The 26026-nt window shown below is 36.1% G+C and overlaps 14 protein-coding genes and 3 non-coding genes across 17 annotated transcripts; 8 read left to right on the top strand and 9 right to left on the bottom strand.

Annotated features, from left to right (window-relative positions):
• Positions 1 to 162: 162 nt before the first annotated feature.
• Positions 163 to 837, top strand: C5L36_0C02330 (uncharacterized protein; the record flags this gene model as incomplete). Its single annotated transcript, XM_029465906.1, has 1 exon — positions 163 to 837. The coding sequence occupies one exon, from the start codon at positions 163 to 165 to the stop codon at positions 835 to 837; it is 675 nt and encodes a 224-aa protein (XP_029321766.1).
• Positions 838 to 1063: 226 nt separating this feature from the next.
• C5L36_0C02320 (uncharacterized protein) lies at positions 1064 to 1960 on the bottom strand (the record flags this gene model as incomplete). The annotated part of the gene is made up of 1 exon (XM_029465905.1): positions 1064 to 1960. The coding sequence occupies one exon, from the start codon at positions 1958 to 1960 to the stop codon at positions 1064 to 1066; it is 897 nt and encodes a 298-aa protein (XP_029321765.1).
• Positions 1961 to 2235: 275 nt separating this feature from the next.
• C5L36_0Ctrna6A lies at positions 2236 to 2308 on the bottom strand. Its single transcript has one exon. It is a non-coding gene; the product is annotated as a tRNA-Ala (tRNA).
• Positions 2309 to 2320: 12 nt separating this feature from the next.
• On the bottom strand, positions 2321 to 2394 carry C5L36_0Ctrna5I. The gene has a single exon. It is a non-coding gene; the product is annotated as a tRNA-Ile (tRNA).
• An 850-nt stretch (positions 2395 to 3244) lies between these two features.
• On the top strand, positions 3245 to 5260 carry C5L36_0C02310 (uncharacterized protein; the record flags this gene model as incomplete). The annotated part of the gene is made up of 1 exon (XM_029465904.1): positions 3245 to 5260. The coding sequence occupies one exon, from the start codon at positions 3245 to 3247 to the stop codon at positions 5258 to 5260; it is 2016 nt and encodes a 671-aa protein (XP_029321764.1).
• Positions 5261 to 6741: 1481 nt separating this feature from the next.
• C5L36_0Ctrna6R lies at positions 6742 to 6814 on the top strand. The gene has a single exon. It is a non-coding gene; the product is annotated as a tRNA-Arg (tRNA).
• A 183-nt stretch (positions 6815 to 6997) lies between these two features.
• On the bottom strand, positions 6998 to 12607 carry C5L36_0C02300 (uncharacterized protein; the record flags this gene model as incomplete). Its single annotated transcript, XM_029465903.1, has 1 exon — positions 6998 to 12607. The coding sequence occupies one exon, from the start codon at positions 12605 to 12607 to the stop codon at positions 6998 to 7000; it is 5610 nt and encodes a 1869-aa protein (XP_029321763.1).
• A 763-nt stretch (positions 12608 to 13370) lies between these two features.
• Positions 13371 to 13802, bottom strand: C5L36_0C02290 (uncharacterized protein; the record flags this gene model as incomplete). Its single annotated transcript, XM_029465902.1, has 1 exon — positions 13371 to 13802. The coding sequence occupies one exon, from the start codon at positions 13800 to 13802 to the stop codon at positions 13371 to 13373; it is 432 nt and encodes a 143-aa protein (XP_029321762.1).
• Positions 13803 to 14250: 448 nt separating this feature from the next.
• Positions 14251 to 15174, bottom strand: C5L36_0C02280 (uncharacterized protein; the record flags this gene model as incomplete). Its single annotated transcript, XM_029465901.1, has 1 exon — positions 14251 to 15174. The coding sequence occupies one exon, from the start codon at positions 15172 to 15174 to the stop codon at positions 14251 to 14253; it is 924 nt and encodes a 307-aa protein (XP_029321761.1).
• Positions 15175 to 15390: 216 nt separating this feature from the next.
• On the top strand, positions 15391 to 16182 carry C5L36_0C02270 (uncharacterized protein; the record flags this gene model as incomplete). The annotated part of the gene is made up of 1 exon (XM_029465900.1): positions 15391 to 16182. The coding sequence occupies one exon, from the start codon at positions 15391 to 15393 to the stop codon at positions 16180 to 16182; it is 792 nt and encodes a 263-aa protein (XP_029321760.1).
• A 234-nt stretch (positions 16183 to 16416) lies between these two features.
• Positions 16417 to 17421, bottom strand: C5L36_0C02260 (uncharacterized protein; the record flags this gene model as incomplete). The annotated part of the gene is made up of 1 exon (XM_029465899.1): positions 16417 to 17421. One exon carries the CDS (start codon positions 17419 to 17421, stop codon positions 16417 to 16419), a length of 1005 nt encoding a protein of 334 aa, XP_029321759.1.
• Positions 17422 to 18089: 668 nt separating this feature from the next.
• C5L36_0C02250 (uncharacterized protein) lies at positions 18090 to 19337 on the top strand (the record flags this gene model as incomplete). Its single annotated transcript, XM_029465898.1, has 1 exon — positions 18090 to 19337. One exon carries the CDS (start codon positions 18090 to 18092, stop codon positions 19335 to 19337), a length of 1248 nt encoding a protein of 415 aa, XP_029321758.1.
• A 244-nt stretch (positions 19338 to 19581) lies between these two features.
• C5L36_0C02240 (uncharacterized protein) lies at positions 19582 to 21570 on the top strand (the record flags this gene model as incomplete). Its single annotated transcript, XM_029465897.1, has 1 exon — positions 19582 to 21570. One exon carries the CDS (start codon positions 19582 to 19584, stop codon positions 21568 to 21570), a length of 1989 nt encoding a protein of 662 aa, XP_029321757.1.
• Positions 21571 to 21604: 34 nt separating this feature from the next.
• C5L36_0C02230 (uncharacterized protein) lies at positions 21605 to 22156 on the bottom strand (the record flags this gene model as incomplete). Its single annotated transcript, XM_029465896.1, has 1 exon — positions 21605 to 22156. One exon carries the CDS (start codon positions 22154 to 22156, stop codon positions 21605 to 21607), a length of 552 nt encoding a protein of 183 aa, XP_029321756.1.
• Positions 22157 to 22608: 452 nt separating this feature from the next.
• On the top strand, positions 22609 to 23004 carry C5L36_0C02225 (uncharacterized protein; the record flags this gene model as incomplete). The annotated part of the gene is made up of 1 exon (XM_029465895.1): positions 22609 to 23004. The coding sequence occupies one exon, from the start codon at positions 22609 to 22611 to the stop codon at positions 23002 to 23004; it is 396 nt and encodes a 131-aa protein (XP_029321755.1).
• A 1148-nt stretch (positions 23005 to 24152) lies between these two features.
• Positions 24153 to 25388, top strand: C5L36_0C02220 (uncharacterized protein; the record flags this gene model as incomplete). The annotated part of the gene is made up of 1 exon (XM_029465894.1): positions 24153 to 25388. One exon carries the CDS (start codon positions 24153 to 24155, stop codon positions 25386 to 25388), a length of 1236 nt encoding a protein of 411 aa, XP_029321754.1.
• Positions 25389 to 25673: 285 nt separating this feature from the next.
• On the bottom strand, positions 25674 to 25985 carry C5L36_0C02210 (uncharacterized protein; the record flags this gene model as incomplete). Its single annotated transcript, XM_029465893.1, has 1 exon — positions 25674 to 25985. The coding sequence occupies one exon, from the start codon at positions 25983 to 25985 to the stop codon at positions 25674 to 25676; it is 312 nt and encodes a 103-aa protein (XP_029321753.1).
• Positions 25986 to 26026: the final 41 nt, after the last annotated feature.

The raw sequence follows: 26026 nt of genomic DNA, 5'->3' as shown, positions 1-26026 counted from the left end.
ATATTTTTTTTATCTGGTGGCTTGGTGGCTAAATTCGAACTTAGGGCCATGTCACCCTTGAAGAGTGCTTCTTTGTGCCTTCATTTTGGTTTGTTATCTTATTAGATAACAAAAAATAACAACTTAATAAAGATATACTAGAGGGAGGCATTAAATATAAATATGGTTTTCGATAATACAGAGTCTGCCCCATTATTGGGAAGTACTTTCACCACGGATAACTCGTTCAAGTCTAAATGGAACAACTTCAAAAGGCAAGCAGTAAGAAACAAATTACATGTGTATGTACCGATTGGAATCATCAGTGTAATACTATTTAGCTTGATTGCTATTTTTTTTACTCATGTTAAACCCAACTTAGGGGTCGGCGTTGCAGAGGGCACGGTTTTTGATACAGATAATCTGAGGTTACTAGGACTGGGCGATTCCGGTGGAATTGATCTACAAATAAGCGGTACCAATACTAATAACTATACAAACATTGACGACAGCTGGATCAGAAACTACTTCAAGGCGGGTGGCTTTACTTTGAGAGGTTTGAACTTGAAGATTGATGATCTAGACCTGATTGTTCACGAAGGTGATGAGAAATTAAACTTAGGGAAGGCTGCTATTAAACCGTTTTATGTTAAAATTGCAAACAATAAAAGCACGCCAATGGATCTTTTTATTACCTTGTACCCGAATGGTAAAGGGGTGAAATCAATACTAAAGAGGGTTTTATTGGAAAAAGATCCAAAGTTAAGATTAACCGGTGACGCTAACGTAAAGGTATATATACTGGGTGGATTCCTTCCTGTTAGCAGCATAAGCGTGCCGCTAGACGTTGAGTTTTAGGGTTGAGTACCACTTTAATTCTTTGGTTACTTGTGTTTATGTTTTTTATTATTTCTGACGGTTTGTTTTTATGGATTACGGTATGATATATAGTAGATTTTATAAGTTAGGTATTATATTCATTATAAATACGCTAAACAATTTGCTTTATTTAGGTGTTTAAAATTTCACGTGTTACTATTTACGTTGATATTAACTAAAAGGAATGGTATTTTTTTGTGTCAACTTAACCAGGGGGTAATTGAGAAACGTCGACAACGTCAGCGGCATCCTTGGTTGGGTCAGTTCCATCTTCGACACCCTCAATTGGAGTTCTTGGTAATGCCATCATACCAGATCTAGCTAATTCTAAGATACCAAATGGTTGAATCAATGCAATAAACGAAGAAATTCTGGAAGGTTTGGCTGATAACTCTACAATACAGTTTCTATCACTGACATCAACAATCTTACCACCAAATTCACGAGTTAGTTTGCTAATGGCGTCGAGGTGTTCGAATTTTTGTCTCAAAGCTTGAGAAGGTGGCAAGTTCTTTGGGTGGTAGGTCTCGGATCTAAGTCTGTCTGACACAGATGCGTCTGAATCATTGTGATGAGCAACCAATTCTTGGAAATACTCCGGACCTAAGAGGGAAACTCTTGCCAAGAGTAGTTCTCTTTTGATAATTTCGGAATGGCTGTAGTCTAAAACTGCATAAACAGGAACTAAGTCTTCAATTTGCTTTCTTGCTTGTTCAATAACAGCATCTTGACCACCTAAGACAATGGTCATTCTAGATAAATCTTTAACCTCCGTGTTACAAACAACCAAGGAGTCGATATTGAATCCTCTTGCTGCTAAAGTACCAGAGACTAATGACAACACACCAGGTTCGTTTTGAACTAGACAGTTCAAAACATGCTGGGTTTTTGGAGACTTTGAGACAATAGGTGTTTCATAGATAATGGATGAGACAGCAGAGTCTGCAGACAAAGTTGGCTGCTCGAAAGTTGGTAACTGTGGTCTTTTCTTATTTCTATGGAGGTTCTTATACGCCATAGCTGCTGTGGAGGATGAGTATCTACATCTGAGCACTGAGCCCAAACGAGCACCATATCCCAATCCTGTTGATTTAGCCAACATTGTGAATTGAGAATACTATGAAGAGAAGGTGATATTCAAGGGAGCAGCAAAATGCTGAAAAAAGAAAACCTCTTGAAAAGTGTTTCGGAATCAAACCTTTCTGATGATGACTATTAAACTCATTCCTGAAAGCATGCGTATTTCCGCAAAGGGAAAAATGGGAAAATGGGGAAAAAATTTGAAAGATTAAATTATAGGCGAATACAAGGAGAAACATCGCCGGCGCCGGCTTCCAAAAAATTTGTAGGAGAAACAGAAATTGTTAGACAAAAATTTGGACGAGACCGGAGTCGAACCGATGACCTTTCGCTTGCAAGGCAAACGCGCTACCAACTACGCCACACGCCCTCAAGGTAGAAATGGTCCCTAGCAGGATCGAACTGCTGATCTTGGCGTTATTAGCACCACGCCTTAACCAACTGGGCCAAGGGACCTTCTCTGCAGGTTTAGGATCCTGCTATTGTTTTACGATAAGGTCGTTAATATCATACTATTTAGTAAAGAAGCAAGCCATGCTTTATGATATTGTATAAAATGCCATTTTTTTTCGTCAAGTCCTTATAATTTGTTTGCGTTAGCCTTTTAAGAAAATGATAAAACAAGTTAGTTCAAAATTAATCAAACAAACTACAAGCATCTGGAAAAATTCAGTTTTGATTAATTTAGCTATCATCAATTTATTCGTTTCTTTCTACAATTTGATATTTTTGACAGGTGTTAATTCTACTTTGAATATTAATAGTAAAGTGATTAGTTCAACTTTAGTTAAAAAAGGTTAAATAAAAAGAACTATAGAAAGTACATTAATCGGAAGGAAATAACCTGATGTTTATGATGATATTACTTGTGGGCTGAGTTAGATACACATAGATTGGCCTATTTTGATAGAATAAACAAAATTATCAGCATTATGAAATAGGTGGTGCCTGATTCTAATGTATCCCTTAATTCAGCCTGATTAGCCTCAGTGGAACTGGGAAGAACGTTTGTAGTTTGGTTGGCTAACAGTTTAATTACCTCTTACAACACTGCCAGCCACACCACCAGATTGTTTAATTGGAGAATTAACAAAGTATAAAGTCTCCATTAACGAGAAGGACATTTTGCTAAAATTCAGATCAATTGATGACAAAAATCTCTTTGTTCCTTACGTTTTGCAGACGCGCCTTTAACAAAAAAAATTTAAAACTTTTTGTTTTAAATTAAATGAGATATTATTAAGTCAAAAGTTACTCGTGAATTAGGCGTCATGTTGAAGTTAACAATAACTGCTTCTGTATCAGAATGGCCTCGGGAGCAGGTAACATTAGCACTGTTCCCGATATTACTTCATCCGAGATAGCATATTCTATAAATAGGCAGAAGGAAAATTTGGATGATAATTCACTTGAAAATGAGCCTCGTCTACAAAGTAGTGGGATGGTTGAAGTTTCACTTCATCCAAAACTAACTCAGAATGGCTCATTCAAAAAGCTTGAAATTAAGCCCCAATTTTTGGCTAAAACGAGAAATATCCATACATTGCATAAACTAATAAGCTCAGTCCAGTTATTTGGTGATTTTTGTTTGGTTGATATTTCAGCAGAGGGCATATGCTTTAGTATTAACGATGGCAATGTCTGCAAAGTTAGACTTAATTTGAACAGAAAGATGTTTGATATTTTCGAATTTAATGGAGTATGGGGCAAGAGTGCTCGCTTCACAGATTCACAATTATATGCTGATGATACCGATTTATCTGATGAGGCATGTATCGAACCAAATTCACCGGAGTTGCAATTTCACAGGAATGAGATGATAACCATAAACTTGAACATATCTTCGTTTTTGGAAACTGTAAACATATATGTAAAAGACAAAAAATCATCAGACGCTTCTGTGGAATGTACTTTGAAATATGAAAGAGATGGTGATCCCTTTATTCTGATCTTTGAGGATGATCATATTGTTGAACGCGTGGAACTAGGTACTTACTTTGTAGAAGGTGGAGCTCAGAATAGCAAGAGAAAAAGAGGTACCAAGAATAGAGTGAAAAAGAACGGGAAGATTTCTGACCCACATAAAACAAACAATGAAGAACAAGCAGTAACTGTTTTTGATTTTGAACCCACAACACTAGACGATTCAGTTTTCAGAACAGACCCAAGTAAGATCCTATTTGACATTATCATAAAGCCCAATATTCTTTACGATGTTATGAAAGATATGTTGGACTTAACAACAGAAAGATTTGTCTTATATTGCAGCAAAAATGAAACCGAATTGGAAGAACTCAACCAAAATCGTGTTTCGTTGAAGGATAACAAAAACTCAAAAATAATTTTTATATCCAAGTCAAAATCTGATACTATTGGATATTCAAAACTTATAATACCACAAAGAAAAGCCAATATACCAGAGTTCAAACTCTTGAAACCTATAGTTGCTAATGACAATCTTGATGGACGAGAGAACGGGTATCAATTTATTGATTGTTATAACATCTCTTTATCTTCTACATATCATTTTCACTACTTTGCTAAATTGATACGTGCTATCAAGTTATCTCGATTGATTAAAATACGGAAGGATATGAATGGAATTACTTCTTTATTACTACTCTTGGGGAAAAATGCTATTGGAAGTCAACAACAACCGCAACCGGACATACTTTTGGGATCTAGTATAGAGTTTACAACACTCGAAAGCGTTCCAATTGATGAACTGTCTTCCTTGAATATAGATGGTGAAACCACAACCTTGCTGAAAAAACTAGGATATAATAATCATTTTATCGAGCAACTGATTAAAGATGATCAAGATATTCAAACTATACGGGTAGGAAATGATGGAAAGTTTGTTACACTTGACGATTTTTTTGGAAATGCAGCAGCTGAATTTGAGAATGCAGAACCCCATAACGTCATGAATCATATCAGTACTAACAGCAGAAACCAAAATGTAAATAACTATAGCTCAAATGCGTTCAAAAATGAAGAAGTTTTGAAGCCCAAAAAGAGTGATATATTGCCTGAGCAGAATAATAACGTGTTAAAACTTACTGAACAGTTGACAATGTCTTTATTAGGGCATGGAACGCCTTTAAAGGTGGGCCACAGCAATAATATTCAGGTAGAGAAATCAATAGCTGAAGATGATGAAAGAACTGATAGAAGAAGAGGAAAGAGAAAGACCAATTCTGTAGAGAAGAGGTCTAAACAACAGAATAGTGGTAAAAAAGGAAGGAAGAAAAGAGACAAGGATGAAAATGACGGAATTGAGACTGTTGGTGGAGCAATTGAAATTCCTTTGTTTATATGAATGTGTAATAATAGACCTAAAAATCTAGCTGTTACAGATTGCAGCACTTCAGGGCAATGCAAGTTCCCAAGATATTAAAGCTGAATTGTAGTGGCATATTCTATACGTATTTTTAAGAGACTACATTGGCAGATTAATCAAAGCGGAACGGATATGACTAAAGCTTAGTCTTGTTATTTTACTCTGTGGCATCATTGACCTACATATCTATATATTTACTCAACACTATTTAATAAACCATGGTGTCACGCTATGAAATGTAATCTAAAAAACGAATTGTTTGTTAGAACATATCTGAATAAGTGTATATATTAAAAATTTAGTGGAGATGCTAACATATACAAGACCTTCTAGTATAAATATATAATGCAAACCACAAATAAAGTGAACCGATTCACAAAGGGAGAAGTGTAACATCTATATATAGTCACAAATCTTAATATTTAAAGAAAAATTAAGTTACACTGGTACTAAATCTTTTTTCTTTTCATATTTGGCTGATCTTTTTCACAAAAAAGTTAATACTCATTTGCTTCAACCCCAACTTGTTCTATAAGCAAATATGAGTTTACCATAAAATCTAAAACTATTCAATAGTAAATAAGCTATTGGTGCCAAGAACAAATTCTATTTATGCATGGATTCTTGAACGGAATCAAAAAATATCCATTTCTAGAATGACATCCCTACTAAGGTTAAATTAAGAATGTCTTTAGAGCCAAATTTTCCCAACAAGATAGTTGGAGATGAGGTAACCTGTGGTAAAACATATAGTAGCACTTCTAATGTATCTGCGTATCTGTTGAGTTAGGTTATTCAAACATTATCATATAAAAATATAAACACCCATATTAGTCCCAATGAGGCTAATCAAGCTGAATTAAAGGATATAACAGAAACAGACTTAACCTATTTCAAAATTATGATAGCTAAGATTACGCTTCTTATTTTTTGAAAGTGAGTCCACGTGTGTGTATCCAATTGAATACACGACTGATGTTCCCATAAAAACTAGGTTACTTGTTTGGCACCGTTTGTTTTTCATATGTTGTTTTGTAAAAGAACGCGTAATATATTAGATAAATACATAGGAACTGATATTTGGTAGAAATTTCAGATTAGTTCCTTCTACTTAGTTTGGTTGTATGTGTTATTTTCTATAACTCCCTTGGATAATAATTGAACCTAAATTTTGTAATATGGATACCAAGGGTAGCATTATAAGGCGGGGAAAAGGCACAACTGTAGGCATATTTTTGGCTGTCTAAATAATGGTCGAAAAGTTGTCAAGATTTAATTTAGGCTATAAGATATCGAGTTTTTTTTTTAAGGGTATCTTATTTTTTTTGTATACTTTTTAGTTTCTCTATTTAAAGTAATAATTTGTAAAATCGCAAAAAGTATGTAAATATTAAAAACGTCAAACGTTCTTCAAAAGGTAAGTTTGTAAAGCAGAGCGTCAATTTTCCACTTCAAGCAATGCCCGTGTAGCGTAATGGTTAACGCGTTTGACTTCTAATCAAAAGATTCTGGGTTCGACTCCCAGCATGGGTGCAGGCATTTGCTTAGATTTTTTTGCAAGACTTCTTGGGATCTCTATGCGAACATACACATCTTTTTTAATGAAGTTATTTCAGACGGGAAGAAAAAAATAATCGATAGGAAGAAATAAAAATATAATAAAACTAATATAATTTTTGCATAAATACATTTTCTATAAAACGTAATGATACACTATCAAATATTCACACCAAGGCTTTCTCTGAGTTTATCCAACTGGTTAGATAGATGTAAAGATCTAGTTTGAGCTTCTGCCTCTCTTTTGTTTGAGTTCTCGTAGCTAATTTGCAGCCTTTCAACGTTAGCTTCTAAATGTCTTATGACGTCCTTTAGGTGTTTTTTGGAGTGTTCCAGATTCTGGTTTTGGGCCTCCAGTTCTCTGATCGTACCGTTCAACTCATTAATTTTGTAATTTTCAGTCAATTGCGAGGACCTAAATACCCTTAGCTTTTCGTCTAGCTCGGAGACCCGCTTACTCCAGTGATCATCTTGGGCCTTGAGTTCAGCGTCGTATCTTTGACGCATTATACTGATGTCACTCTCAAGTTTTGAATTGAATTTAACCAGCTTTTTGTTATCTTCAACAGCCTTCAAATATTCCTTGGTTTTCAATTCTAATTTTCCTGTCACATCAATCAGATTATTTTCGTAGGTAGATAGCTTGTTTCTCATTTCGGATAACTCTTGTCTTGCTTCATTCAACTCGCTAGTCAATTGTTGATTGAGGACCACGGTATGTGCATTTTCTTTTGCTTTCATTAGATTGTCTTCAAACTGAGAATTAATATCCCTAATTTTGTCTTCAAGGTCTCTCTTTGCTGCAAACAATTCATCACGTTCTCTAGTTAGATCCGCAGTAGTAACCTTCAGTGCGTTGACCTGCTGAGTTAAACTTTGTGCCTTATTTATATTTTCTTCAACATGTTTACATAACTCTTCATTTTTTAGAGCACAATCTTTCAATGACCTAGCTAATTTATTTTTCTCTTCATTTAGCTGTGAACTATTAGACTTTTCAGCATTGACTTTGTTCCTCAGGGTCTCTAGTTGTGCGTTCATGCTTTTTATAAAGCCATTCATTTCACTTTCTTTATTGACACTATTGACCAATTCTTTTTTCAACCTTTCAATTTCGTTTTCATGGTAATCATAGCTAACCGATTTTACACTTTTCCTGAGGTCTTCACTACACTGCAATTTATCCTTTAAATCGGATATAATGTCATTTAATTTATTGATTTCAAATTCTCTGTCTATCAAATTCTTTTCTAATTTTCCAATCTTTTCATTTAGCTTCAAAATTTCAGAATTGCTCTCCAAATATTTAGATTGATACATATTTGCTTGTGATTTTAGGTGAGAAATATCTTCCTTAAGTTTAGCCTCAAGAATCTTAGAGCTATGTAGCTCATTTTCAACTTGGTTCAACTTTGCGTAATAGTCTTCAGATCTATCCTTGTAGATCTCTTTACTAGCCTGTAAACTACTGTTCGAGAGTTCGAGAGTTTTAAGATGGTTTTTTAGCTGAATAATCTCTTCTTCTTGCTCAAACCTGCTTGTATTCCCAGATTCCAAACGATTCAACTTGGTCTTCAGTGACATTAATTCTGACTTTAATCTCAAGTTCTCACCTTTTGACTTGTTGTTATCGAGGCTAGCCAATGTTCTGTTTTCAATATTGGTAGTATCAGCTAGAACATTTGACTTTTGGACAGGTTTCCTCTTAGCTTCAATCCGAAGTTCTTTAAGCTGCTCCTTCAAATCATCAATTTCAATTTTAGCCATTTGATATTTGTTCTTGTATTCCATAGAATCGGTGCTTAACAAATCATACGCTTCGATATCAATACTTTCTCTAGCATTTTTGGTTTTATTGATAACTGATTGTTTCTGCAGTTGAACATAACGCTCCTCCCATCTTTTATTTGATTCCTTCTCGAGCCTCAATCTCTCTCTTAATTCATCAACTTCATCATGGTCGTTAAAAATTTTGATCTCACTTGGTTCAGATTCATTTTTACTACTGTAATTACTTAGGTTAAGATCACTAATTCCATGTTTTCTCAACAAAGCCTTCAATGTCCTATTCTCATAAGACTCAGCTGCAAGTCTTGTCCTAGCTGATCTTGCCTCTTCAATCAATCGATGCATATCAGGTGTAAATAAATTACTTCTCCTATTATGCTCAAGTTGACTAAGCTCAGCTTGATCAGGATTTGTGCTTCTTAGCCGTAGCTTTAGTTGAGAAACCTCCATTTCCAAGCTTTTCTTGTTTTTTAATTCCCTTTCAGTTTCCAATTTTGCATGATCTAGCCTTAAGCTCAAATCAACAGAGTTTTTCTTTTCCATCTCTAAATCTCTTTTCAGTTCATCAATTACTATTTTGGTTCTATCTAGTTCCTCTAAATAATGCTGACGACCACTGTTGAAATTTACTTCTTCTTGAATCCTTTGCTCATGATTAGACTTTAGTTGTTTATACTTATGTTTTAGTTCCTTGAATTCTTTTTTCAATCTTTCAGCTTGGTCAAGAGCAACACGTTTGGATTCATATTTTTGGGCAATGTCCTTTAATTTGTTATTTTCTTGGGACAGAGCTTTTTCTTTGATTTGTAAATCATCCAATAGGGCTATTTTCTCAGCTAAAGTTTTGGATTTCATATCTAATTCAGCTTTTATAACAGAGCTCTCGGAAATGGCATCGGATAACTTGCATTGTAACTCATCAATTTTCTTACTAGCAGCAGTATCTTTTGATTTCTTATCACGTTTCATACTTGATATTTCCAACTCGTTTTTATCTATAGTGCACTTCAATTCTTTTAGTTCATCATTCAAGAGAGATATCTGTTTGTTATTACGTTCAATCGTAGCTTCCAGAGATTTTTTAGAATCTACTAAGGCCTTGTTATCATTTTCCAACTTATTAATAAGATCTGAGTTTGTATTAGATAATTTATCTATTTCTTGTTCTTTCTCCTTTAAAATACTTGTCTTTTCATCTGTAGTAATTTTTAAGTTTGCAAGTTCTTTTTCAAGTAATACTTTCGCTTGTTTCAACTCACCGAGTTCAAAGTCTTTTGCTGATATTGTTTTTTGGTCCTCTACTATTTCCTTGTTTAATGCTCCTAACTTGGATTTAATCTCATCACGTTCTTTCAAATTATCATTGATCTGAGAACTCATTTCTTTGACTTGATTTTCAAGCTTTGCAATTCTGTTAGTATATTGCGCTTCAACTACCCCGACATCATCTAATCTTGGTTTTAATGTGTTGATTAGTTTAAACCAAGGGTCATCCTTAACCAGTGAATAATGTTTAAAATTCTTAGCAAGAACTTTTGAAGCTCTTAATCTTTGTATGTTCCTGACAAAACTCGCTCTTACTAATTTTCCGCGTACAATTGCATTAAAATCAGATAAGATAGATGATAATGTTTGCTCTCTAACCTTCTCTAATGACGCCAACACACTGTTTCTAAAGAATAGTTTTGTCACACCAACCTTATAAACTTCTGGGTCAAGCTTGAGTTCCCCTAGGATTATTTCACAAATTTTCTTGTAATCAGCCGTGCTATTTTTGATTCCAGAAGCTTTATTAAAACTAGCATTCGAAAGAATGCTGTATTGTTTAGCAAAATTTTCAAAATCAATTCTATTCGGGTATCCAGATCTAGCAATTCTAATACCCTCTAGAACACCGTTACATCTCAATTGATGTAGCACTATTGCATCATTAAAAACACCCGGTTTCTTCTCAGAGTTGGGGAGAATACAACGAACAAAATGAGGAAATGTTTGAGACAAGTTATCCATTAACAAATTCAATTGTTCCTTATGACGCTGTGCAGCAGTTCTGAACATACCAGTTTTCTTTCTAGGAGATCCCTTGACAGGAGAATCGGTTATATTGAATTCCGTAATACTTGCGTTAACAAAATCATTGACAAAGATATCATTTGAATTGGATAGTAACTCCACCATCGTTGAACTCAAAGGATCTTTGTTTTTATCTAGCCATCCATCTACAGAATAGTCAACACTTCCAGCGTAATGTTTGATGATGAATCCGTCTCGGATTTTGTTTGGTTTGAATGATAAATTGTTTTTATCAACAGTTGTATCCTTAGATTCTAATTCCGAGAACAATTTATCAATAAAGGATTTATCAGTACCCTTTGGAACAACACATTCTTCATCTAAAATGGAGAAAATATTGGTTTTGCGCTTGTTTGATTGGGATCCTTCGATCAACTCAATGGTTGGCTTCAATTCATTACCGAAGTCTATATAATTCCAAGAAATTCCTTCTTTCATGTATTCACTTTGCTCGAGTTCAAACATATGGTGATTAAAAAACTGTTGGAGTTTCTCATTTGTGTAGTTAATACACAGTTGTTCAAAAGAGTTCTTCTTGAATATTTCAAAACCTGCAATGTCTAAAATTCCAATATAGTTATCTGATATGTCCATAAATTCGTTTTGATTAGTGGATGAGTTAAAGCTCCTATTAATATTATCAATTAAATATTGGAAAAGTTTTTCATAAAGAGATTTAGAGAGTGCATCAATTGAAAATTTAGCTTGTGCTGCGGTTCTTTGCTGATTAACTATTTCTCTGCCAATTTTAATTTTAGAATTTAAAAAGGATTTTCTAAATTCTTGTGATGAAACCCCCAAAAGAAGAGCAACTTTGTCTATTGTTTCGTTTGATTCATCCAGTAAGACGGCTTGCTTGGTATCATTTAAGGAATTTTTGAATTTGATATTACCTAGATGTAATATAATAGCCAATATTTTAAAAATATTCAGAACTTCTTCGTCATTAAAACTCATAATCTTGAAAGCATTGATCAAGTTTTGAAATTCCTTTTTGTCATCAATGTTACCAACGGGGGTGGTCAAGCCGCTTTTCAAATATTCGTATTGATTTAGAGATTTATTGTTCAAGTGTAATCTTTCCAGCAGATCCAAAGGTGCACCTTTTAGAAGTTGATAAAAAACATGATAATTTCTTTCGTTTGAATCCTGAAAGATGACCCTTGATTTCTCCAATAGATAGTAGTCCACATGAGCACCAACTAGTTGGCTATTGGAACTGTCAATTTGAATTTTAACAAACTTACCAAATCTAGAAGAATTCAGGTTTCTAACAGTTGTTGCATTACCAAAACTCTCTAAAATGGGGTTTGCTTGTAAAATTTGATTTTCCAAGACAGCAGCACTTTGTTTGTTTTCGACATTTGTAGCAACAGAGAGAATATATTGAATCACCCTTTTAGTATTTTCAGTTTTACCTGCACCTGATTCACCCGTAACTAGAATGCTTTGGTCTTTTTTGTTTTTAATCAAACTATCAAATGCTTTCTGTGCTGTTCCGAAAATATGAGGTTGATTACATTTTTTTTCATTGGCAGAATATAGGGTAATAAAGTCAGAATTATAGATATTTATTTTCTTGTATGGATTCACTGTAACTAGAAACAAACCTGAGTGAGTGTATATTTTATCATCCTGATACCTCACTTTGAGATTGTTGAGGATAGAAGGTTCGTTGAGGTACGTCAATGAAGCCATGTCATCATAGCCGTCAAATCTGATTGGATTTGCTTTATGAATGTTTTTTAAGTCCGCATCCACCAATTCATCGTTGTCTTTCAGTTTGACTTTGTAAATGGTAGAATTCTCTGTATCTTTGACTTTTTCAACGATTTCTCCTCTTCTGAATATGGAATCTTGCTTATCATCTGGTTGGGAGACCCAAATCTCACCTTTGTAGTTTTCCATTATACTTTATTGGAAGAATGATTTGAAGAAGACCAATCAACTTGAAAAATACAAACACCGATAATTCAAATATAAAAAAGATGTAAAGGAATTGTACGGTTGATTGTGGATTTTTTTTCTGGTATTGTTTTTCTAGAGTATTAAAGATAGGAAAAGAACTATGTTTATTATCCAAAATCCAGATGCACAGCGAGCGTGTAGATGCTCTGGTGTTTACAATTTTCCCAATGCGGAGATAATGAAAGTTTCTTATGCAGGTTTTCCTTTTTCCTCGAATTTTTTTTTAGCTAACTGTCCTGTCAAGTAAGTCGGGAAACATGAATAAACTATTCTATTAAAAGTATACAATAAGTAGTGAATCTAAAACTAAGAAAAAAGTTGTCAAGAAATAAATAATAAAGAAAGGAATAAGACTGGGTAGTGAAACGGTATAAATGGTAACAAGTAAAAAAAGGACACAAAGTCAGCCTATCATAAAAAACACCTACAATCACAATCATCACATCATAATATCATTCTAAAGTAATCGAAAGAAATCAAAGTAATATTGGGAAAAGAACGAAAAAAACGTATAAAAAACTGAAGACATGAACCGTAATTCTCAACAAGTTTCAATTTCTGTATTTTTTTCATCTTTTTTTCGTTAAAATTTTTTTTCGTAAGATTGCTTTATAAATATATTATATATATCGGAATGATTGATATGAAATGATGAATAATGATTAGTCGTTTTTTATTGGATTAACTTTAGGGGTGAATTAATTTATTCTTGGAATAATTCTTCCTTTAAATCAATACCTAATTCAGCTCTAACATCCTTTAATTCTTCCAAGTAAGCCTCGTATTGTTCCTTGTTTTCGACCTTAAACTTCAAACCTTCAAAGACTCTGACCGCAGTAGCGTAGTCATTGACTCTTCTACATGCTCTCAAAGCCTTTTCAATGACAGATGGAGATGGAACTAAATCATAGGAGAAACAGTTATTCAAGACTCTTTGGACTTCAAATAAATCGTATGCTTCTTCAAATTCCTTTTCGTATCTGGTGGAGAACTCATCAAAGGTCTCCTCATGGTGGTCAGAGTAGTTTCTGATAGTTGAAGCAATTAAAGACTTGTTAATTAATTGTTGTCTTGCTGGGTTAACAGCAAATCTGGTGTTTTGTCTAATTGCAGCTCTAATGGTGTTTGCAAACATGTTGGTCTTCTGATGTGTGAATTGTTAACAAGAAAAAGCCGGGCTTTGGAAGATGTAAGGTGGGCGACTCTTTAAACTCTTCAAGGTTGCAATAATTTGAATGTTCATCCAACCAGTGAGGACACTGACAATAGGGACCCGCTGTGTGCAAACGAGAGTAACGCCATGAAAGGAATCCTCGACAGTATCCAATACCCAAAGTGGAAACATTACACTATGGGGGAAGAACTATCGTGGTTCTCGTCTCTTATTGGCCGACAGTTAAACACGGCAAGGTGCACGGGAGGGCTTGAGCAATCACGCGCAGTCTTCAAAAAATAATTTTTAGAATTAATTTTTCGATTTTATTTTCATTTTTATTTGCATATTTATTTTCATTTTTATTTTTATTTTTATTTTTCATGTTTTTAGTTTTATTTTAACTTTATTTTTTCTTTTTTTGTTGATTTTAATCCTTAGAGACGATAGAGACCAATTTCTTCACCATTTCATCACATTTTGCTGAGGAAGACAATGATGCCATGGAATGGAGTAATGTTTGTGCATCTCCTTGTAGGCGGAACATGTATTCCTGACTGTATCTGATGCCACCAGCATCCGCAATTTGGGTGACGATAACACGTCTCTCATTGACACTCATGTCTTTCTTGCCAATTCCTAGTTTCATATTTTTCATATTTATACAATACTGAATGGGAAAGGAATACTTCCCTTCTTTCAAGTCATGGGCAAACTCAATTCCGTCGTCCCCATCAACTAAGTCATCAACATCATTCTTGATTTGATAAAACATACCAAGAATGTCACAAAATTTCTTGATACCCTCGGTTATATGGACGTCTAAAGACATGCCTCTATTTATCGAAACACATTCCATAATTGAGACACCCAGTTTGAATAATTCACCTGTTTTACAAACGACCATTTCAAGATACTCCTCCTCAGTAGGACATTTCTTATTGTCTCTCCAATAAAGTTCTAAACCCTGACCAAAATGTAGCTTCATCATACTCGCAACATAAACTTCACTCAATCTAGGTATGTTTAGCTGCAATAGGCTCTCCCATGCTTTGAAATACATCATATTTCCTGCGTTGATTGTATTACCAATACCAAATATCCGATGGGCACACGGCACGCCCCTTCTGATGACACCATCATCCTCAACATCATCTATTAGTAAACTTGAGTTGTGCAAAATGTCAATGACTTCTTGTACCAACTTAAGGTCATCATCCCCAAGGTTGAAGTAGAGATTAAAACACGATAATAGTGTATTTCTAAATCCTTTTCCTTTCGTATTTTCACGTAAATATGTGAAAGGCTCCACCAACTTCAAATAAAGAGACTCATTTGTAGATGAAATACTCATATTCACTAGAAGAATAGATAGATGATGGCAATTATGGGAGAGCCTTTTCCCTTTTATAGAAATAAAAAGCTGAGCAAATTTCAAGATTCGGAAAAAAAAACATGCTCACTTTCAAAATAGGTAATTTATGTTGCCACTCGTACAGCACTAAATAATGATATCCTTAACACTCGATCTACAGTATACGAGTTCAAGCCAACAACAAACACCTTTAAAATGGAGGGTATGCCATTGCAATGGTTGCATACCGTGCTACCAGTCACTCGAATTTATGTTATTGGATCTGTGGGATTAGCCATAGCTGAACATTTAGGATATGTAAAATTATCAGATATAACTCTCAATTCAAATGCAGGCTTTGATAAAGACCAACTATGGAAGATTCCGTTGAACATACTATATAACGGTACTATATCATTGAATTTTGTTACAAGGCTGTATTTCTTTGCAAGATATGCGAACTCATTGGAACAAGCAGCACAATCTTCCAAAAAGTTCTTTTGGAACTTATTTATTTTAACGTGTTTTATTGTTCTATATTCGACCTATGTTACAAATTTGAAATTATACGGTCCTACTTTTCGGGATGCAATGTTGTATATATGGACGAAGAAAAACTCCGATGCTGAAGTATTTTTTGCCTTTTTTCTTGTCAGGCATATCTGGATCCCATGGATTTCATTTGCTCTGGAAGTTGCCATTTTAGGGGCCAGAGATAAGAAAAAATGGCTAATTGAACTATCGGGAATTTGTATTGGTCACCTTTACTGGTTTCTGGATGAACAAATTCCTCTTTTACAAGGAACGAAAACCATACTCCGTCCTATATGGGAATGGAATTTCTTAAATAATGTTCAACAGCCCATGGAATTAAGGAACAATCAAGAGCAAGAAATAAGAGATCAAGCACAAGGAGACGTGGATGATGATATACAGCTTGAGCCAATAAATGCCGATAATGAGTTAGATTTTGAAAGAGAAACAGAGGAAACGTTGCACCAACGTTAAATTTAGAATACATTGATATGGATGACCTTGATGGCTGTCACAAAGAAAATTTGGCTTAAAGACTTCTCCACGATACTTCTAAAAATTGTGAGAGACAAAAGCAGAATAACATTTTAAGGCGAATACAAACCGTTGTATCCTTCTAGTGTATTACTGAATTAAAAGTATAAAGCACATCCGATGCATTCAGGGTGACTGCTTACATGACTATATGACCTCAAAGATTAACATCTACTATACTTTTTTTGCAAATGGATATTTCTTTATAACGGTGAAATCCTCTAGCTCCAATCCATCGAAAACCGAGTTTTCATCGACCATCTCAACATCCTTCATTGTATCTAAGGCGTTGAGCAGGTTCTTCAAATCACTTGATTCTTCCTCCTTCTTTATATCTATTCTTTTATACCTCACGTTTGTTTCACCTCCATCCAATGAAGCACCTATCCCTTGACCGGCCGATTTTTGTTCTAGTAAACTTTCTCTTTGTGAAGCATCCACCCCCAGATAGCCTAATTTACTTTCATTAAGCACATATTCATCACCTAAAAAAGTTTCCAGGTCTAACTGTGGATTATGCGAAGTCCAGTATTTTAGTCGCTTATTATCTTCACTAATTTCATTTAGGACCCTTTGGAGCAGTTTATCTTGGTGCAGCTTCGGAGCCTTCACATCCTTAAATTTCCTTATCTTCACATACCTCTCTCTTACTTTATCGAGTTCAGCATGATCTAGTTTTCCATCAAGATATTTTTTTCGTACAGGATCATAATTAGTTACATTACTAATTCTACTTTTATTGTCCTGATTCAGTTTTAACTTCAAGTTTTGTGTCATTTTAGAACTCTTTAAAGAATCTCTAGATGTAATTGGACCCTTTGGTTTAGCAACAGATGACATATCGACCAGTTTTTGTAACCGTTGTAACTGTTCTATTTTATAAGCAGGTATTCGTTTCCCCTTATGTTCACTGCCGCACTTAGACTCATCTTTGTTATCGACATCGTTTGGTTTTCTCTTTGTATCACTTTTTTCGTTTTTTCTATGGTTATCCGAAGTCTTGCAGGGGGTAGATTTTGATGTGTTGGTATCATCTTTGGATGCTGCCTTTATATTTGAAGATTTTGTAGTTTTCACACTTTTCTTTTGCTTTGAGGCATCGTTGATTTCAAAAGCACTATTATTTACTTTTATCGACTTGAACTTTCTTGGATTTGCCTGGCTTCTGGTAACGGCCATTCTTTTCACTGAAAGGCGTTTAAAGGTTTAAAAGAAAGAGAAAGGAATTACTTGAAATATTCTATACATTCAGTCAAAATAAAAATCTTTTCTAATTTGATTTCTTTATTCGCATCGGAGGCTCAACCTGTTTTTTTATCCCCCGTTTCTCGGGATTGATAATCTTTTAAATGGTTGTACAGTGGTACGTATGTGATATAGTTACCATAGATCCTTACCAAATCGGGTGGAAGTGTCTGTATATAAACGTGTTTGGTCTACTTATCGATGTTATTGCCCATCTTTTATTTTATTGCCCAATGTAGAGACATAGGATTTTCATACAACCATTATTTCTACATCAAAAAACTCAACGAATCTTGAATATTTCTGAAAAAATAACAATCCATGTACAAACATGATATTTCACTATGAAAAAGTAAAAAAAAAAACTGGAGACTGGAAAAGAAGAAAGAGGTCAACACGAACACTCAATAAGGGAGATCCCCATGAAATAAAGATTGTTTATGGAAGATCAAGAAGAAAAAGGAATTGAGAAAGAAAAAAAATTGATACCATAGTGCCACTATTGGACATGTGAAAATACACTTTCGGGACGAGGCTATCATATGTATCGTCTGTGCTCCTTTCTTTGTTTGTTCTTATGACTTGTAGGGACATACGTAACAATGGACATTGACAATATGGAGAAAGATAATGGATGCTCCTGTACACCCACTAGCGATGAATCTAGCAGCAATGCATATGCTGATTTGTCCTCATCAGACGCTCCTTTCTTCGAAGGGGTAACTTTGCTGGATCTTCTACAGCCAACTACTCTAAACTTGGAATTGAGGAAGAAGAAAGACGACACTTATAAATGGGTACGCAAAGTTTACAATGATAAGAAAAAATCGGCAAATATCAATTTGAGTAAGGAGGACTTGAAGGAGATCAAAAGATTCTTACATATTAAGCTTGACCAAGTTTATCTCAAGGTCAATGAAACTGAGAAGGCATCAAGCACTGAGAAGTTGTTTTTCTCATTTTCAGTTTATATGATATTCTTCATTGGTTATCTTATTGGTCATTCTCCTGAGTATATTCATATCTTATACTCCGTCATGTTTGCTATTCTTATGCCCATCAGATTGTTGACGTATTACAAACGAGATTATGGTTACTTTCTTGCGGATTTGTGCTATTATGTGAATTATTTATTACTGATTTACATTTGGATATTACCTGATTCACAAAGTCTATATATTGCCTGCTGCTCATTTTCTTGGGGGTCATTATCATTTGCAGTTATAACATGGAAAAACAAGCTGGTTTTACATAGTATTGAGAAAATTACTTCGACTTTTATCCATGTTTTGCCAAGCGTGACAATGTACGTAATAACACACCAGCTATCACATGAGTACAAATTGGAGAGGTTTAGTGGCTCCGTTAAATTGCAACAATGGGACATCATGTATGGTATCTTGCAAACCTCGTTACTGTATTTGATTTGGCAACTCGGATATCACTATTTCATTACCATTAGGAAAGCTGATAAGATTAAAAAGGGAAAAGTGACATCCTTTGAATATTTGCGTAAATCAATGAACACCCACAAATTCGTTAGGTTCATTAACTCATTACCGGACCCATTGCCGCTAGTTGCATTTACTTTGATTCAATATGGATATCAACTGATTACAATGTCCTTGTGTCCTTTATTATACAAGCATAGACATCTTTGTTCTGCATTTGTGTCATTTATTTTCTTCTACGCAACGTACAACGGTGCAACCTATTATATTGACTATTATGGGAAGAAATTCCAGAGACAGGTTTCCGAGTTACAGAGAGAGATCGAGGCAATGCAACAAGATATCGAAGAGCGAGACAAAAGTGGCCTTTCAAAAGTGGCTACTGGTATTGAAAGTTGATATGTATAAATGCTATTTAGTTTGTTCTTGATAATCTATTTATTGTATGAGAAGGATGTATTTCGAAGGCTGGATAGGCTGTCGATCTGCCAAACGTAAAATTCCTTCTTTATTACCCGCTTGCGAATACACGAAAAAGAAACGGAAATATTTTTTTTTTTCGTATCTTACATTTTATATATTCATGAATTTTTTAATTCATTCAATTTTGGAAGGAAATTGGTACTGAATTGTCAGCACAATAATGTTTTCGAAAAGGTATGATCCGAATACAAAACCAGGCACATCTGGGGAGTTGAGTGGAAGAAGGTCTGAACTTTTGAAGAAGATCAAGGCGAGAAAACTCCAAGGTTCAGCAATTGCGGAGATTCAGCCAGATGTAGAAATGAGAGATAGTGTGGCACATGTTGAGGATTCAATGGATGTAAGTGAAGATGAAAAAGTATTGAAAAGAAAGCGTGAAAGTATGGGCTCAGAATTTGAAGAGGAATCAGAATCAGAGGACGAATCCGAACCAGAGTTGAATGCAGAAATTTCGCAAGATGAAACTGTTGATAAAGTAGCAGAAGGTGATGTAATGGAGAGAGATGATATCCAGATTGATACACCACATGCCTCTATTATATCTAGGTTTCAACAAGTTATGAATAAACAACCGAGTTTAGCAGTTGAAGAGGAAGTAGATGAGAAAGACGAACCAATTGAATATAAAGACGTTGCTCCATTACCTCAACCTAAACTTCCTAGAGATAAGCAGCTATATTCACAGCTACACAAGAACAAAAGTTTGGATTGGTTGACAAAGCCAGCATTTTATGATTCGAGCCTAAGTAAACCATTCAAAGATTTTGATCCAGCGTTGATGGACATAATATTGAGAAATCTGTACAATGAGTTTAAGATTGAGAATGCCTTTTCTGTCCAGGTCACGCTCATCGAAGAGTTACTAAAAGACATCAAACGTGGCAGATTGGATCCTACCCCAAGAGGTGATTATTTGATCAATGCAGCTACTGGTTCTGGTAAAACATTGTCATATTTAATTCCCATTGTACAATATATTATGGGTTACACCCAAAAGCTAAGGATAAAAGATTCTGGAATACAAGCAATTATTATTGTGCCTACAAAGCCTCTAGTCCAACAAGTTTATTCAGATGCATTGAAATTAACCAAGGGTACAGATATAAATGTAATGGCATTGAAATCAGGCGGCGACTTAAGTATTCAAGGAGAAAAATTGAGAATCGAGTCTAATCTGACTGATATTTTGATAACTACACCGGGTAGATTGGTTGAACACTTGGAAGTAATCAGTATGAAGTCACTGAGATTTCTGGTTGTTGATGAAGCGGACCGGTTATTGAATCAAAACTTCCAAGATTGGTGTGATCTAGTAATGAATAAGATTGAAAGAATAAGCAATGTTGAAAATGAGGGTTTAGATGTGACGTTCAAGCTAAGGTGTATCAAAATCGTTTTAAGTGCAACCTTAACGACCAACAGTGAGAAATTAACACATTTGAGATTATTCAAACCAAGATTAGTTATTGTCAATTCAACCAATAACAATGAACTATATCAATTACCGAGAACATTGAATGAGAAACTTTTGAATGTATCTGAAAAGCTGTCATATTTCAAGCCGCTGATATTACTTAGATTATTCGAGTGGATCGATAAGGAGAAATTCAGATATGATAACTTTGGGCTAATATTCACCAAAAGTAATGAATCAACGATTCGGTTAAGTAAATTGCTCAATTTACTAGTAATGAAGTTAAGACTTAAACTAAGGATTGGCAATATCAATTCGATGATGGATAACCTGGAGAGGATGAAGATACTGAAGAATTTCGATGAAAACGGTGGTATTTTGATTTGTACGGATTTATTGAGTAGAGGTATAAACTTGACCTCTATAAAGTTTGTTATCAACTACGATTTGCCAGGATCCACAAAGGAGTATATCCACCGGATAGGTAGAACAGCTAGGGCTGGGAATTTGGGAAATGCAATCACAATGTGTTTTGGAGAAGGTGAGTTTAAATGGTTCAAAAGGATCGTTTATTCTGGCCAACAAATCAACAGAAACGGGAAGCCCATCACCGACATCAAGTTCAATAAGGAGCACGACGAGGAGCTTTGGGGCAAGGACGAAGTGGATGAGTTTGTTCTAACTATTGGCGAGATGGATAAACAAATCTATCAAGAGTGTCTAAGAGATTTATAGATATAGAGTATATACAAGTAAGAGAGGCCCTTAATCATTCCTTAGATTGGGGCTTTTTTGCACCATATTTAGACCTCGAAGTGGCTCTGTTGGCCACACCAGATAAATCCATTGCACCTCTCACCAAATGGTACTTAACACCAGGTAAATCTTGGGATCTACCACCCCTCACATAAACAACCGAGTGTTCTTGGCAGTTGTGGCCAATGCCGGGAATGTAAGCAGACACAACCTCCCCGTTCGTTAGCCTAACTCTCGCAGCCTTTCTCTGCGCAGAGTTTGGCTTCTTAGGTTTCAAAATCATGACTCTGAGCACCACACCTTTCTTGATTGGACAGTTTTCCAAATGGGGGGACTTGGTAGGTCTCTTTTTCCTAGTGATCAAGCCCCTACCTTTCCTGATTTGGTTTAACGTTGCGTTTCTTTGCTGCGATAGCTGCAAAACCGATGAAGGCTTCAGCAACGAGGTCTGCGATTGCAGATTAATAAAGTTGTTGGCAATCGCCAGTCTTGGGGCTATGAGGGAGGATGCACTTGTCTTGAAAGCAGACGCCATTGCCCTGTGGATGTTGAGCGCTCTGAACATGGCTGGTTTCTTCCAAGATAGACGGTATTTGCAACAGCAGGAAACCACAAACTAACTATTTGACATTACACCAGTATTCAATTTCACACTTGTCTGGAAATTGAGTCCAAAATCTCAAAATTCATGAAGGAGCCACGCAATTACCAAATTCTTCAATTTTTTTTTCTTTTTCCGCATTTTCTTTTGCCCAAACACGGCCAAGTCCTCTGAAGGCGTTACCCGGTTTCTATTAGGGGGGAAAAAGAGTACCGGCTTCTCCCTATGAATTTCCCTGTAGTTTTCGCTGCTCGGTTTGGAGATGTCAGCGTCTAATGGTGGGTTTGGAGAGTGTTATCGATGAATGGAGTTTTTAGCTTTGAGAGGTTTACCCATACGCATACATACACATAGACTGCAGTGTTTACCAGCAGTAGCAAGAAAGTCGGATACACTAGCCCTCCCCCCTTCCAAGAATGTTCAGAAGTATTGTCAATGCGTCCAGAATTACCCTGAGAAATGTCTCTGTGGTGAGTAGTGCCACAAGAGTGACACCAGGTTACATCAACAAGCAGGCGCCAATGAAGAGTGCTGTTCGGTTTTACAGTGCTGCGCCGGAGTTGACTAGAGAGATCATTGCCGAGAGAATTGTTGAGTTGTTGCAAGCGTACAGCAAGACGGCAGAGGACATTACCATCACCGACTCCACGTCCTTCAGCAAGGATCTCGGATATGACTCTCTTGACACTGCAGAGGTGATTATGGAGATTGAACACGAATTCTCCATTTTGATACCAGACAAGGAGGCAGACGAAATCAAGACTGTTGGCCAGGCCATTGACTATATCCAACACCAAGACGATGCATGCTAAACGAGATTCCACTATTCTACACACTGCTAACTAGGTAAATACACCCATGCTTGATATACATACATACACACACACACATATATATATATACGTACACATATACATACACAAGTGGTGACATGCACAAACAGATGCATGCATTCCATGTGATATGTAATTTGACTAAATTATTCGTTCCTCTATAGTCGATAGTCTCACACTCTCCCCAGAGAGCTATTTATTTATTTATTTATTATATTTGATCTCTATCTATTTCTCTGTCCATTTCTATCTCTTTGCGTCTACCCATCTTCACCATGTGTGCGTCTATCTATCTATACGGCACTGCACTCTCTCGTGTCCCACGATTCGACCCGTCGATTCTGGGCATCTTTCTATAAACTCTTCTGCCAAACACGTGTCCACTACAAGCACGTGACGCACACAGCCACAACGCCAATGGCGCGTGCTCACGTGACATGCGTTTGTCGCTGCGCCACGCGGGTGCTGAAACACCGATGGCACACAAACGGCATGCGCCACGGCTAGCCGACCGGCAGAATAGGAACGTCCGCCTGGCTTATACTCCCCCCCCTTCTAACATCACTATGATGATCTAACGGTGCCCTCTACTTCCGTATACCTAATGATATAAATGGAGGAATTACTACACTACTGTCTCTCTCTTCCGCTCTTCCCCATAAGTAAGACCAACTACTGATGCCGGAAAACAGCTGTCCGGAATCCGACCAAAACCGGTGGCTTCGAATCCCGATTGCGGACATTGGAACGGGCGGGAACCCTCGAAATGTGCGGAAAAATTACCAGATACAGGACATTCCCATTGGATTGGGGATGTGGTTTTTCGGTAAAAAAAGAAAAACTTTAAAGAATGCCATTAATCAACGAGTGTTTGGCGGTGAAATTGAACGCAACTATTGCGAATGAGTGAGTTTGTCAAACTGTGAGAGAGGGTGTGTAGTTTTAGGGGGTATATTTATACCCCAGTTTTTCTTCGTTTTTATTCATTGTTTGTTTCTATTGCTGGTTTATCTAGTTGGAGGGTTCCCCCTTTCTTTTACTTTTCTCTCTCTTATCTGCGATCTTTTGTTTGTTTTCCTTTCTTCAATCCTTAGTGGTACCTATAGAGCTTAGTAATTACAGTAACCATGGCATTTGAAAAAATTAAAGTTAAGACTCCAGTCGTTGAAATGGACGGTGATGAAATGACCAGAATCATCTGGAAGATGATCAAGGATCAATTGATTCTGCCTTTCTTGGACATTGATTTGGACTATTACGATTTGGGTATTGAATATAGAGACAAGACCAATGATCAAGTCACTGTTGATTCTGCCAATGCAACCAAAAAGTACGGTGTTGCAGTGAAGTGTGCAACTATTACTCCAGACGAGGCAAGAGTGGAGGAGTTTGGTTTGAAGAAGATGTGGTTATCTCCAAATGGTACCATTAGAAACATTCTAGGTGGTACTGTTTTCAGAGAACCAATTATTATTGAAAACATTCCAAGAATCATCCAACATTGGGAAAAGCCTATTGTCATTGGTAGACACGCCTTTGGTGATCAATACAAGTGTCAAAACATTGTCACTCCAGAGTGTGGAGGTGACTTGAAGCTGGTTTTCACCCCAAAGGACGGTTCCGATGTCATTGAAGTTCCAGTCTATGAATACAAGGGTAAAGGTGCAGCATTGGCAATGTACAACACTGAGGAATCCATTACTGGTTTCGCTAGAGCTTCATTTGAATTGGCAATTTCTAGAAAATTACCTCTATACATGTCAACCAAAAACACCATTTTGAAGCAATATGATGGTTTGTTCAAGGATACCTTTGAAAACATGTACCAATCCGAATATAAGGACAAGTTTGAAGAATTGGGTATCTGGTATGAACACAGATTAATCGACGACATGGTTGCCCAAATGATCAAGTCCAAGGGTGGTTATATCATTGCAATGAAGAATTACGATGGTGATGTCGAATCCGACATTGTTGCCCAAGGTTTTGGTTCCCTTGGTTTGATGACTTCTGTCTTGGTATCTGCAGATGGTAAGACCTTTGAATCTGAAGCTGCACATGGTACTGTCACCAGACACTACAGACAACACCAACAAGGTAAAGAGACTTCCACCAACTCCATTGCTTCCATCTTTGCATGGTCTAGGGGTTTAATCAAGAGAGGTGAATTGGACAGCACCCCAGATGTTGTCAAGTTTGCCCAAGTCTTGGAGAAGGCTACTATCGATACCGTCAGGGTTGACGGCATCATGACCAAAGACTTGGCATTGGCTAGAGGCGAAATTGACAGATCTGCATATGTCACCACTGGTGAATTCATCGAAAGCGTTGCCAAGAGATTAACTAAGGAATTAGGTGCTTAATCTTGTATAAATCATCATATTATTAATCACTTTTATTTATTATTCAATCCCACGGCGGCACCCTCCTTCTCGCACATTCGGCATTGTAAGACAACTGTACAAGAAGGACTTACGTACACGCCTGTAGTCATACCACCATTTTAAATGTTGTCACTGTACGTTATCCAACCCTTGTCTACACGGTCGTTGCAGTTGCAGATTTCGTTGCAGTTTCTTCTTCGTAGTTTCCAATATTTCTAATATACAAATTTAAATAATATAAAGCTTTGTAAGAGGGATACAAACCTAACCACCAAAACCGTAAAGGGTTCTACCTTGTCTCTTCAATGCATAGACAACATCTAGAGAAGTAACGGTCTTTCTCTTTGCGTGTTCGGTATAAGTGACTGCGTCTCTAATAACGTTTTCAAGGAAGGTCTTAAGAACGGCTCTGACTTCTTCGTAAATCAAAGCTGAAATTCTCTTCACACCACCTCTTCTAGCTAATCTTCTGATTGCTGGCTTGGTAATACCTTGGATGTTATCTCTAAGGATCTTTCTGTGTCTCTTAGCACCACCTTTACCTAAACCTTTACCACCTTTTCCTCTACCAGACATTTTTGTTTGTTATTAATTTGTTTAATTAACTTGTTGTAAAG

Source organism: Pichia kudriavzevii, chromosome 3, assembly GCF_003054445.1.
Source record: "Pichia kudriavzevii chromosome 3, complete sequence".
Classification (NCBI taxonomy): Eukaryota; Fungi; Ascomycota; class Pichiomycetes; order Pichiales; family Pichiaceae; genus Pichia; species Pichia kudriavzevii.
Note: the sequence above shows the minus strand (reverse complement) of the source record. Positions and strands in the feature narration are given on the sequence as shown.